Source organism: Mirounga leonina, unplaced genomic scaffold (genome assembly GCF_011800145.1).
Source record: "Mirounga leonina isolate KUSES-001 unplaced genomic scaffold, KU_Mleo_1.0 Mir_152, whole genome shotgun sequence".
Lineage (NCBI taxonomy): Eukaryota > Metazoa > Chordata > Mammalia > Carnivora > Phocidae > Mirounga > Mirounga leonina.
In genome coordinates this window covers 15,563,321-15,576,203 of record NW_023270380.1, presented here as the reverse complement: position 1 = coordinate 15,576,203, position 12,883 = coordinate 15,563,321, and the positions used below count along the sequence as shown (strand labels likewise).

At 38.2% G+C, this 12,883-nt stretch overlaps 1 protein-coding gene across 8 annotated transcripts in view; it reads left to right on the top strand.

Moving 5' to 3' along the window:
* Positions 1-12,883, top strand: part of PCDH15 (protocadherin related 15) — a 789,625-nt gene that overhangs the window by 264,476 nt on the left and 512,266 nt on the right. For all 8 annotated transcript variants that reach the window (XM_035008612.1, XM_035008611.1, XM_035008610.1 and 5 more), the window contains one exon: positions 9,307-9,467. In XM_035008612.1, coding sequence (XP_034864503.1) covers positions 9,307-9,467 — 161 coding nt within the window. The remainder of the gene's footprint in view (positions 1-9,306; positions 9,468-12,883) is intronic.

Sequence of the window (12,883 nt, the reverse complement as noted above, 5' to 3'; positions counted from 1 at the left end):
GGCGGGGAAGACTATTAGTAGTTTCTTGGGTATTAATTAATATTAGGTTATTAATAAAAAATAGGTTATTTGCATATTCAAATGCAAAATAATAGTTTTCTTGTAGTCTTAATTAAGCTTGTACAACTTTTAATTTTGTTTAAGTGCTAGTAAACAAATATAGAAAGTAGACACTTACTTTCAAGTGGATCTCTGGTTAACATCGGATCAAATTCAACTAACGTCCTCTCCCTTAAATAAAAAGTTGCCAAGATAACACAGATTTTGGAAATGCACTTTTCAGGGTTTTAAAATAGCTTCTTCAATGCATAAAATACTTTTCTCTGAATTTCATCCTAGAAACTAAGCAGTTAAAATAACCTTTTAAAAATATCTGAAAGAGGTTTATTTAGTTTAATTTGGTTTATTTATTTGATTTTTTTAAAATGGAAATTATATTATTGAAAAGGGCTAAGACTTAGAAAGTTTATTCCATTAGTAGTTATAAAGCCTGTTAAATTTGCTTAGCTTGATCAGCTTCTCATATGATGAGCCTCTCTTCCTATACCTGTTATAGATTTTTTAAATGTTATTTAGTACAATGTTGAGGAAAATACTATAAGAAGCAGTTTTTTCTAGAAAACTTTTAACATTTGGGTGCACTTGTGGCTCTTGAATAATGAAGCTGAAGCTTATTTACTTTTTATTGCAGGACATTATGACCAAAAAAAAGACAGAATTTACTGCCTCCTTTTATATAAAAAAGCAAATTATTCTTGATCACATAATGTACTAAATATGTCCTCCAATTAATTGCTTGCTTCCAGGGGCAAATTACCAACTGAAACAAAATATTTTTCTGTGATGTCTTTCTAATTGACATTTATTATGGTTGTAAGATCCTCATGTTCTATTCTTTACTCCAATTTCTCATTAAAGAAGCTCAACTTGTTTACAGCATATTTTTTTGAAAGATTTTGGAGGTGAGGAAACAGATGTGACTTTAAAGTTATGACCCTCAGGATCCCCCCAGAGGTACTAGAAAACCATGTTGCTATTTTACAAACTCATCTATGTGGTAAAATATTTTAAATATTTATTGTGAGATAAATCTGAATTTAGAAATTGGAGAACACTATGACGGGACCTATCTTGCTATCTAGAATACAAATCCATCTCGGGGCGCCTGGGTAGCTCAGTCGTTAAGCATCTGCCTTTGGTTCAGGTCATGATCCCAGGGTCCTGGAATCAAGCCCCACATCGGGCTCCCTGTTCAGCGGGAAGCCTGCTTCTCCCTCTCCCACTCCCCCTGCTTGTGTTCCCTCTCTCGCTGTCTCTCTCTCTGTCAAATAAATAAATAAAATCTTAAAAAATAGAATACAAATCCATTTCAAAACAACCAGAAACTCAGAAAATACAGAAAAATAAGTTGTTGGTAGGTAGATCCATTGTTTCATTATGACCATTAATTCTATCCTCCTTTTTTTTTTTTTACCATCTCCTTTCTCTTATATAACTCTTCCTGCAATCCCTATTAAATGAGGTTCTTTTGCTTATTTTTTTTTTTTAACATGGGGGGTGTCTACCTGGAAGCTGCTTGGGTCTTAAATAAAATTTAAAATCAAAACCATATTTGACCTTAAATTCAAGTTATAAATTGGATCATTCCTGTAATAAATATAGGAAACTAGTAAAAAAAAAGAGAAAATCCCTCAATTTGTTTTTTGATTAATGTTCTTTTAATTTGTAAGTATAACAAACTTAATTCCTTTACACCATTAATTGTCTATGTCATTTTCTAAAAGATTTTTTTTATTTATTTGAGAGAGAGAGCACATAAGAGAGCACACAGGCAGGGGGAGTGGGAGAGGGAGAAGCAAACTCCCCACTGAGCAGGGAGCCTGATGCAGGACTCGATCCCAGGACCCTGAGATTATGACCTGAGTGGCTCAGTTGGTTCAGCGTCTGCCTTTGGCTCAGGTCATGATCTCAGGGTCCTGGGATCGAGCCCCACATCAGGCTCCCTGCTCAGCAGGGAGTCTGCTCCCTCTCCCACTCCCCCTGCCTATGTGCAGCCATCAAAAGGAATGAAATCTTGCCATTTGCAACAACGTGGATGGAACTGGAGGGTATTATGTTGAGCAAAATATGTCAATCACAGAAAGACATGTATCATATGATCTCACTGATACGAGGAATTCTTAATCTCAGGAAACAACTGAGGGTTGCTGGAGTGGTGAGGGGTGGGAGGGATGGTGTGGCTGGGTGATAGACACTGGGGAGGATATGTGCTATGGTGAGTGCTATGAATTGTGTAAGACTGATGAATCACAGACCTGTACCCCTGAAACAAATAATACATTTTATGTTAAAAAAAAGAAGATAGCAGGAAGGGAAAAATTAAGGGGGGGAAGCGGAGGGGGAGACGAAGCATGAGAGACTATGGCCTCTGAGAAACAAACTGAGGGTTCTAGAGGGGAGGGGGTGGGGGGATGGGTTAGCCTGGTGATGGGTATTAAAGACGGCACATATTGAATGGAGCACTGGGTGTTATACACAAACAATGAATCATGGAACACTACATCAAAAACTGATGATGTAATGCATGGTGATTAACATAACATAATAAAATAAAAAAAATTGAATGCCTGTAAACATTTTATTTATTATTTTTTAAGATTTTATTTATTTATTGAGAGAGAGAGAATGAGAGAGAGCACATGAGAAGGGGGAGGGTCAGAGAGAGAAGCAGACTCCCTGCTGAGCAGGGAGCCCGATGCAGGACTCGATCCCAGGACTCCAGGATCATGACCTGAGCCGAAGGCAGTCGCTTAACCAACTGAGCCACCCAGGTGCCCTCCTATAAACATTTAAATTATATTTACAAATTTGGATAAACTCTTCAAACATCTGAAGGAGTAGAAAACATCCCCAACAGTTTTTCCTAGATGATGTAATTCTTCCATCTGATCAATCACACTGATAAATGTGCTGAATTGAATTTTTTAAAACATCGAAGTCCTGTTTATTTCAAATCACATATCTAATAATAGTGCAAATTTCCTACAGCGCCAATGTCACTAAAGAAAGCAACTTCCCATCTTCATGCGAAGTTTTGGTAAAGAAAAAGAAAAAAGAAAAAAAAAAAGGGATCCTTATCTGGCTGGAGATTTGATTTATTGTTGGTGTCAGAGAACAATCCGGGATTCAGGGTTTCTAAGTGATTCTCATGGAGCCCAGGTTAAAAGGTTGAGCCTCTTCAAGATCTTCTTAGCTTTCATCTTTTTAAATCATTCAATCTCTCATACACATCTTACAACAGTATCTTCAATGATTTTTGTTTCTATAATTTCAACCAAATAGGTCATTTTTGTGTGCACGGCAGCTGCTTGACTAGACTCCACAGTGTTTCCCATGGTGGGCAAAACCGGAGACCTGGCTCATGTTTAAACTACCTTTTCATAACTGTTATACTGAAAAATCGTATGGTTTCTTTCGTCACTTCAACTGCATCAGTTGGATGGTCTGAAAATAATAAACTCTTGCAGAATTCCGAGAGCATGAACCTTTATCATTCAACCTGTGGGTTGAATACATTGTAATTCACTTAGTCTATGTTTTATCATTTAGCCCAGCTGATAAGGTAAGGGGATGGTGAGCATTTTGACCTGACCAGTAGGAACCCCCTTGCTTATTATCTTGCTCACTTTTATTTTTACCAGGAAGAAATGGCTTTCGCCCCATGACACATGCTCAGTGATAACTGTGGTCCCTTTCTCCCTCTTTTATTTTGTGTTTTGCATCTGCATGGTCTTCCCCTTTTTCCTGTGGGCTTTTGTGTATATTCTATACTGCTTTTATCTCAGTTGTAAAAAAAAAAAAAAGTTTTATTTTAAAACATCGTGGCTAATTTTCCAATTAAATGAAGCAGAATGAATAACCCCTTTCTATGCTTCAATCTATGTAAACTCCCAGTGGAAATGGGATGAAAAGTATGATTCATTGAGTAACAATGTGACTCTGTGTACATACATTATTTATCCCTCATGGTATAATGTATATTAATTATTGTATATTAATAATGCATATTGCTGATTACAATAATCTAGGGAACTAGCCTAAGATCACTGTGTTAGTGAGCCCAAGCTTTTGAACATAAATTTTTTGGCTTTCGAGCTGTATTACTTATCTGTTGCTACATAACAATAGTAAAACCAACAGTGTTTTACAACAACACACCTTTGTTATTATTTCACAGTTTCCCTAGGCCAGGGATCCAGGCACAGTGTAACCTGGTCCTCTGCTTCCAGCCACACAGCCCTGAGGTCCAATATTGTCATGACTATGGTCTCACTGAGATGCAACTCGGGGAGCATCTGCTTCTAGGCTCACTCAGGCTGCTGGCAAAATCCACTTCCTTGTGGCTGTGGGACTAAAGTCTTCTGTGTCTATTTGGCTCTCAGCTGAGGCCACCCTCTGCCTCTAAACGCCGCTATAGTTCCTTGTCAAGTGGCCCTCACAAAATGGCTCATTGCTTTGTCAAAATTAGCAAACGAAAGAGACTGAGCCTCAACAAGATAGTCATTGGAATCTCATGTAATGTAACCACATAATGTACATGTAAATGTAACTTCCCATCACCTTTGCCATATTCTTTTGGTTAGAAGCAAGTCAAGGGCACCTTAAGAGTCTGTCCACCATGGAGCCTTTCCAGTTTCTAGAGAGCTCAGAGTCCATCCTCTGTGTTCAGGATTCTTCCCTTTGCCACACTGGAAAGGAGGTACCGTGGTTGTTCCAAGGGACTCTGAGTTAGTGTGTTCACTTCTTAAACTAATACTCCCAGTCTGAGCTGAAGATTTATTGGGTTATCCTTAATGCCAACTATCTATTCTCTTTTATGGGTGGTAAGCTATAAGATCAAAGACTATACCATATGTATATGCATATTTGTATATCTACACCTATCTATAATCTGAGAAAATTAATTCTAGGGTCAGGTCATTGATAATTACATTGTACTATTCTCTCTATATCTTCTTTTTTAAAGATGGATTTATTTATTTGAGAGAGAGTGAGAGAGAGAAGTGGGGAGGGCCAGAGGGAGAGAATCTCAGGCAGACTCCTTGCTGAGCTGAGCATGGAGCCCAACATACAGCTCCATCCCAGAACTCATGAGATCATGGCCTGAGCTGAAACCAAGAGTCAGAAGCTCAACTGACTGAGCCATTCAGGAGCCCCAGTTTCTCCCTATATCTTACTTTAGAGTTGTTTCCATTTTAACCCTTTAAATTTTGTCAAGAAAATGATAGAGTACAGAACTCCAAAGAATGAATCTACAGTATTTTTTTGTGGCTTTTCCATGATCTCAAAACAAAACTAACAAGGTTTTCATCATTTCATATTTTCTTTTACAAATTTGTATATTTCCAGTGTGATAGCAAGGCATAGAGAAAGGAGATATACATTGTGAAGTAATAAACCTGGGGTTTGGTCTTGGAAATGTATTTATTAGCTACCCCACCTTGGCCAGGGCATTTCGGTGCTTGAGATAGGGAGATGTGGAGATACCAGAGGATCAGCTTCATTTTCCTCATGGATGCATTAGGAAGAAAGGGGAGGCTCTCTTATAGTTCTAAAATTCTGTGGTTCTATTTTGAGTTGGATAAGTGACATATAAACAAAAACACGACTTCTACACAAAATTGAATAATACATTTACTTAATACTTTACTCGCAACAGAATACACACATTAACAGTTGTCTAAATGGCAAGGCATTTATATCAGTTTCTAAGAAAAAAGTTAAGGGTAGAAGGGGGGGGGAACCCTCTTATTTCTAAAGTTTTTCTACATCTGTGCCATGCTTGACAGATCACCTATCGAACACTGAATACCGTGAAGTAAAAATCACAAGTAAAAAGTATTGTTACTCAGAGTAAGTGAAGTACACTCCAACAAAGCTACCCATTTTGCAATACTTTGTTCTCTCGATGTAAATAAAGTATACTTTGTAAAGACCAGTGTCACTTTGCAAAGCAGTATACTTGTAATTTCTGCACATTTTTGTCTCACCACTGTTGACTTGATTGGGGTCATTTTCCAACTTCAGCAGATGTTGCACATGGTTAATACATCCTTAATATGCAAACACAGCCCAATCAAAATTTACGTTTTTTATGAAATTGTTGAACACACATGTATTTCTTTCCCTGTAGGAGCTTACCGAGTAGTGATCTAGCTACAATAAGAACATAGGCTTAGCTAGAATGTATCATTTATATAACTGTAGACCAAGAAGTGTGAACAATCAAAGTGGAGAGACTACTTCCAGGCTTCCCTGGAAAGTTTCAACAAAGAATAAGATTTGAGCATGAGAAGAGTTTTGCTTAGCCTGTTAATCTTGGAATCCAGATTTCACTCAATAGCAACTATATCATGGTCATACTTACTGGTTAACCTCACTGAAAAACTACAGATAACTTTATTTTCACTTTTTTATTTTCAAATTTATTTTAGTCAAATCATGTGTATTTGGGAGCTTTTTTTATGTTTTCATTTGCAGGGAGTAACATGCAATAGATTCTTCTGGCTAGATGATGTATCTGAACATTCTGCCAATTGGCTTAAACTGGGGAAAGATTGTTGCAAGAGATTTTATGCAATCCATATTTGTTATATACCTTTGAATAATTAATTTTTATAGCAACAACTAGTGGGTTCTGGGCAGAGTGATTTTCTTTATTTTAATGTTTGGAATGAGCCCAAATAGTCAATTACTCTCTCTCCCTGTATAACTTACTTTTTCAGCTTCATTGAATTAGGTTAATTAGGAAGGCAATGGACACCCCCCCCATGCCACCTCCACAGCATTTTTAGAGAGTGCTTCATTTGTGTTATAACTGCCTATTTAAAGAAGCAAATAACTTTCACAGGAAGAATATTAAATATCTAATTTTTATTTATACTATCTGTAGTATAAATATATATAGTTCATATAAATATAAATATATATGATGCAATATAACATAAATAGTATATAAATATAATATCTATTTATTTTTAGTTTTAGTCTCTCTTCTCCAAAATTTTGGTCAAGGTAACATGGATTATGAAAGTATGGAGAGATTTTTTCTTTAAAGATTTTTATTTATTTGGGGAGAGACAGAGATAGTGAGAGAGAGAGCACTAGTGGGGTGGGGAGGGAGAAGCAGGCTTCCCGCTGAGCAGGGAGCCCAATGCAGGGCTTGATCCCAGGACCCCGGGATCACAACCTGAGCCAAAGGCAGATGCTTAACAACTGAGCCACCCAGGCGCCCCGAAAGTATGGAGAGATTTTAGCAACTTGGAGGTGTATTCTGGTGAAAGAAAACAAAGCTTTTTGTTTTTTTGGTGCACTAGCCCTGGAAACCATTCTTGCTGAGTTACGGTCATGGAAGAACACAGGGCTGAGGATGGAGCCAGAAAACATAGTTGGATCTTCTCCAGGAAAATTAGACATCATTAAACAAAATATAAGTCCAGATATACTGTCTTAGTTTTACTGCGCTAATTGTCGTTAAGATAACGATGGCAAGTTCTCTGGTTATGATCCATTGGAACCCCGGGGGGGGGGGTCCCTGCCCCTCCCTCTGCATGTCTCAGGAAGCCTGTGGCTCCTGGTATAAGGCAGGGCTGAGTGGAGGTATGAGCGCTGCCAGCCGACCCACTGCTGTACATTTCTGTATCTTTTTCTTCATCAGTAAATAGAACCTCATTTAATTTCCTAATTACATATTGACTTACAAAATAATTTTTCAAACATTTTAGTGGTGTGACGTAATTGTAAACAAGTGTGTACTCGAGCCTTGAACATATTCCCAGGTCAGAAAATACCACCATTGTCTGAATGTACTTTTGGATATATTATCTGTAGGGAATCTAGTTGCCATTTCTATGAAAAATAGAAGGATCAGTTTCACTCTGTATTTACAGGCCTGTGTACCAATATGTGAATAAAGTAGGAGATAATCTGCCATTTAGAAATGTGTGTGTGTGAGAGAGTATGTGTTTAAACATTATTCAGATTTATTGCTACGAAAGGGTGGTTCCTTTCAACATTCGCCAGGCAGATAAAGCTCATTGATAATACTATTAGAAACAAAAATAGTATAGCTTTTATTATTTTTAATTACTATTTGCTGAGAAAATCTTCCAAAGAGACCCCCCCTTTTATTTGTGATGATGCAATGATATAACATATAGGCCAATTCCATGCCTTAAGAAAATGCAGCAGATACGTTTTGCATTGTTATTCAAGCTAGATTTATATTTATGGATTATCTATGTATTCTTGTATGTTATCCTAAGGCAATGAGTTCTCTAGATATATGCCATTTATTCTAATGTCTTTAGGAGGGTACATTTTTATTTGCATAGCCCCATCTCTTCTCGATGCCATAATTTTAATAAAATGGATCGGCTGAAAATGATTGCCCTAAGCTATAGTGCATTATTGTTTGGCAGAAGGATTGTTGTTGTATGGGGGGAAAAATGGGATTTGAATCGCATCAGTTCTGTTTGCATCCAACTTGCAAAATGCATGGAATTTTTAACAAAATAGGAAAGATTAGAGATGTGCTGTCTTTTCAACTCACTCAACAAATGTCTACAATTTAGCCTGCTACAAAGATAGTAAGAAAGCAAGCACCAAAATGTTCCATTGGAATAGTGTGTTGTTCTGGTCAAGTACCCCAGACGCGTCTGCAAGAAGAATGAAGTCTGTCTTGTGTCTGCACACTAGTTTTGTCTTTCACATTAAGATTTATGTTTTATGGATTTGCTCCAAGATAAAAAAGAAAGAAGCAGTTCTCACCATGGAAGACCTTGCTACTTCTTTATCTCTTCCTTTTCTTCTTTTCTCTTATTTTCAGGCTATCTCTTTTCATATCAGAAGTCTTACTGAGGGAACTGAAATATCATTCTCTGTGTCTCAGGCATTTCCTTTTGTTCGGGGTGAAACCCAGTGATCACACCTGTGAGGAGTGATGGACAGGGAGGGGAACAGATTGAAGTTGTCAAAAGGGAAACAAGAAAGAGATGATGAAACTCACCAAGTGGTTGAATCTCTCCCCGCCACCTTCATCTCCCAAAAATACCATTTATAAATAGTGGAATAAAGGTTATTCTCGCCTTTTGGAGACAGGACATTTTCTATCTCATTCCAGACATAACATTGAATATTTTCTGGTTGAAAACGGATTTGCCAGTCAACTGGGTTTTAAGCATACGATCTTGCTCAAGAATCCGTACGAGTAGCATATGTTTTCAAATAACTGTCTTTGGCCCACAGGTACGATTCTGGTGGATAACATGCTGATCAAAGGGACTGCTGGAGGACCAGACCCCACCATCGAACTTTCCTTAAAGGACAACGTGGATTACTGGGTGTTGCTGGACCCTGTTCAGCAAATGCTCTTCCTGAACAGCACGGGCAGAGTTCTGGATAGAGACGTTAGTGACTCTTTTTTCCTTTGTCCCCATGTCACAACCTATTTGGTATAAGTAGCTGCATGTGTTTGCTGATAGGGTATCAAACTTTCTCTGTAGAATTTGACATGATTTTCTGTGCTTATCAACAAAAAACATTTTTTTTTTTAACTCCCGGAAGGAAGAATAAGGAGGGAAGGGGCCGTCTGTGTCTGAGAGAGCCATTGTATTTTCCCCTGACATCCAGGAACAAGGTGAGGGTAGAGTGCCCTGACCAGGGGATGGTGGGTCTGGAAGAGTAGGAGAAGCAGGGCGAGGGTCTGGGAGTGCAGCTTGGGTGACTCGAGGACACAGTGTGTTGGGCTGAGCACAGAAGGTGCTCTCACAAGGAGCGAGCATTCAGCTCGGTGAACCTGAGTCTCTCAGATTTATGACCCACTTTACATTGTGGTGTGGGGTGGAGGACCCCTCATTCATTTCACATCTAAAATTCAGAGTCTCTCAGAGCTTTGTGGTGAGTCAGGCGGGGCACAGGACTCTCCCACCGGGATGGGCTGTCTTTGTCCTCTTGGGGGGCTGCAGTGCTGCTAATGGAGCTGTGGTTGCAGATGGGGACAGTGGGCAGGGTGGAGAGGAGGAGTGGGACTGTCAGGGTCCACGTAGGGGAAGAAGTCCGCCTCGATGCTGCCCCACCGCCCCCCACTCACTGTGTCCTTCCATCACAGCACATTCTTTCTACCCCACATTTCACAATTCGGACTGGGCACCTAGAAGGTGTAAAAGGGAAAAAGGACAGTTGTTATCTTGTCTGGGCTTAATTTATCTTCTAAGTCTTCAGTTTTGTGAGAGCAGTCCGGATAACGGGCCAGACTGGAATGCTGCAAGAACGCCCCCAGCTGCATTACCTACGGGCATCCTGTACTGGCCATAATTAGGGACATTCAGATCCAAGTCCCATGCATTTTATAATGGGCAACCTGCTAGCAGAATTAGAGAATATTTCTCTCTTTTAGACCAATGTTATTTTATATCGTTTCCTTTTATTTTTTTATTTTTTTTTAAAGATTTTATTTATTTATTTGAGACAGAGAGAATGAGAGACAGAGAGCATGAGAGGGAGGAGGATCAGAGGGAGAAGCAGACTCCCTGCCGAGCAGGGAGCCCGATGCGGGACTCGATCCCGGGACTCCAGGATCATTACCCGAGCCGAAGGCAGTCGCCCAACCAACTGAGCCACCCAGGCGCCCTCCTTTTCTTAACTTAATAGCTAATTATAATAATTTACTATTTTGCTGGAAAATCATTGTCTTTTGAAAACATTTTTGTTTCATTTCATATTAAAAGCACAAGTTCTTGGTCTGAATTATGAGGAGAAAGCAATGATATCCTTCAGTATAAATAAACTGTGTTCTGTGTCTCCAACCTACAACATTATTTTAATTACTTACCAAAAATTATCTTTACTTTGAAAGATAAGTATCTGCTTCCCTCGTATTATTTTTTTTTTAATTTTTGATAAGGGCAGCATTTATCGTACATAAGCAAAACTGAAACAGTACCATGGGAATACACTTAACATGGTTTGACTTGAAGGCAATAACTACAAACAATATGCATAAGTATCAGTTAAAGAATCATCTGGGCTGTTTTTTTTTTTTTTTAAACACAATAATCAAAACTAATTTCCTTCTACTTAAAATACTCTTTTCAATTAGGAATGCTATGGTCAAGTTAAACTTACCAAGATATTTTGTAAATTAAACTGTTGTCAGTGGGCACCTACCTGAATTATCTAAAGATGCTGTAGACAAGGACATCTAAAGGATATTAATTGTGAAGTGAATATTGTAGAGGAAAATTTATAAATAAAAAGCCAAACACAGGCTCACATATGTGCAGGATATTGAGTTGGCAAACACAGTCATTGAGATCACCGGAAGACAGTACTAAAGAGACGATGAGAGTTCATATGAGCTCAAGGCAAGACTCAACTAGACACAGAATGCACCTCAAATATAGTAGTTTTCAGAGTTTTCTGATTACAGATGCTTTGCAGAATCATTGGATTTTGGAGGTGGAAGGAATCTTAAAGTTTTGCTAATTATTTTTTTTTCATATATCTACTGTGTGATACATTTAGACATAGCCAGTCTAACATTTAGCACTTGTCTATGGGGAAATGAGAACAGTAAAGCAATGGGGGTGATTTTTTATCTGTCTCCATAGCTAAGTGTACTCATCCTATTCTGATATGATGCCCTTTTTGCATGTTTTTAATTTTATGCAGTCTTGTAGATGATAAATGTCTTTTGCTTTATAATCTTTTAAAAAAAGTCTTTCTTAAAGACATAAAAGGTTATCTATCTTCTGTTAGCCTTCCATGATTTTTGTTTGCTTGTTGTTTTGTTGTATATTGTTGTTGTATATTTTGCTAGCCTGCTGCTATCATGTACTCTGTATAGGTGAAGAACGTCTAAGTCCACTCAGCTAATTAACTAAGAAGCCATGCTGCTGAATATTTGGGTTTTGGTGTCAGGGAATTCCTCCTGGATAAATGTGTGAGCTGGATTTAAGCAAAGAGTTACAAGTCGAAGTATAAACATAGTAAAAGGAGTAGCGTAGAAGAAGTCAGAAGCATAAGAAGAATAAAAGTAACAGTGCATGGTGTGGACTTGCTAGCCGGCAAAGGGGGCCATCAAGTTAGAGTGACAATAAAAGTGGAAAAAACAGTTTGATGTCAAGAAACTGCCAAATCTCTATAACATATCAGGAATGAATTGCATCGTTAAGAAATACATACTCAGAGGCTCACCTAATTGCTCTTTACCAGTACTAAATTTCCACAAATCAAGGAAATAATGATACTAGGCTGAAATCCGCTCTTTGATGGATGGATTTGTTGGTCAGTCTTCATTTTTGGGAGGAGGGAGCACTTGCTCAGGATTCTGATCAAATCAATGGACTCATTTCCCAAGAAAAAGTTTATTTGCTCATGAATAAATTAGGTGCCTTCAAATTCAAGAATTTGACTAACTATGAAGGTTACATAGACCCCAGGTTACAGATCTTGCCTTGGATAAAATATCATCTTACTTTTCTTACTCCCAAATTGTTAGAATCTTGCATCTCAGAATCAGGAATTGTAAAGGGAACCAAGAGAAGGAATGATTATTTACTGCGTATGTACTCTTATATCCTGTCTGACTGGAGTAACTTGCTGTAGTCTTAATGTTTCCCTCGCTATTTCCCTAGCTATTAGATGTCTGCCACATTTCCCTTAATAGAAAGTGATCTCCATGTGCCTCGGAAAAGATAAATCTCAATGTAACCTCCTACTTCAGTGCAGTTTACCATGTCCTACATTAACCTTTGAATTTTTTAAATTCTTGTGAATTGCTCTCTCTGATGCCACAGTGCTTTCAGGGCTTTATTCATCAGTC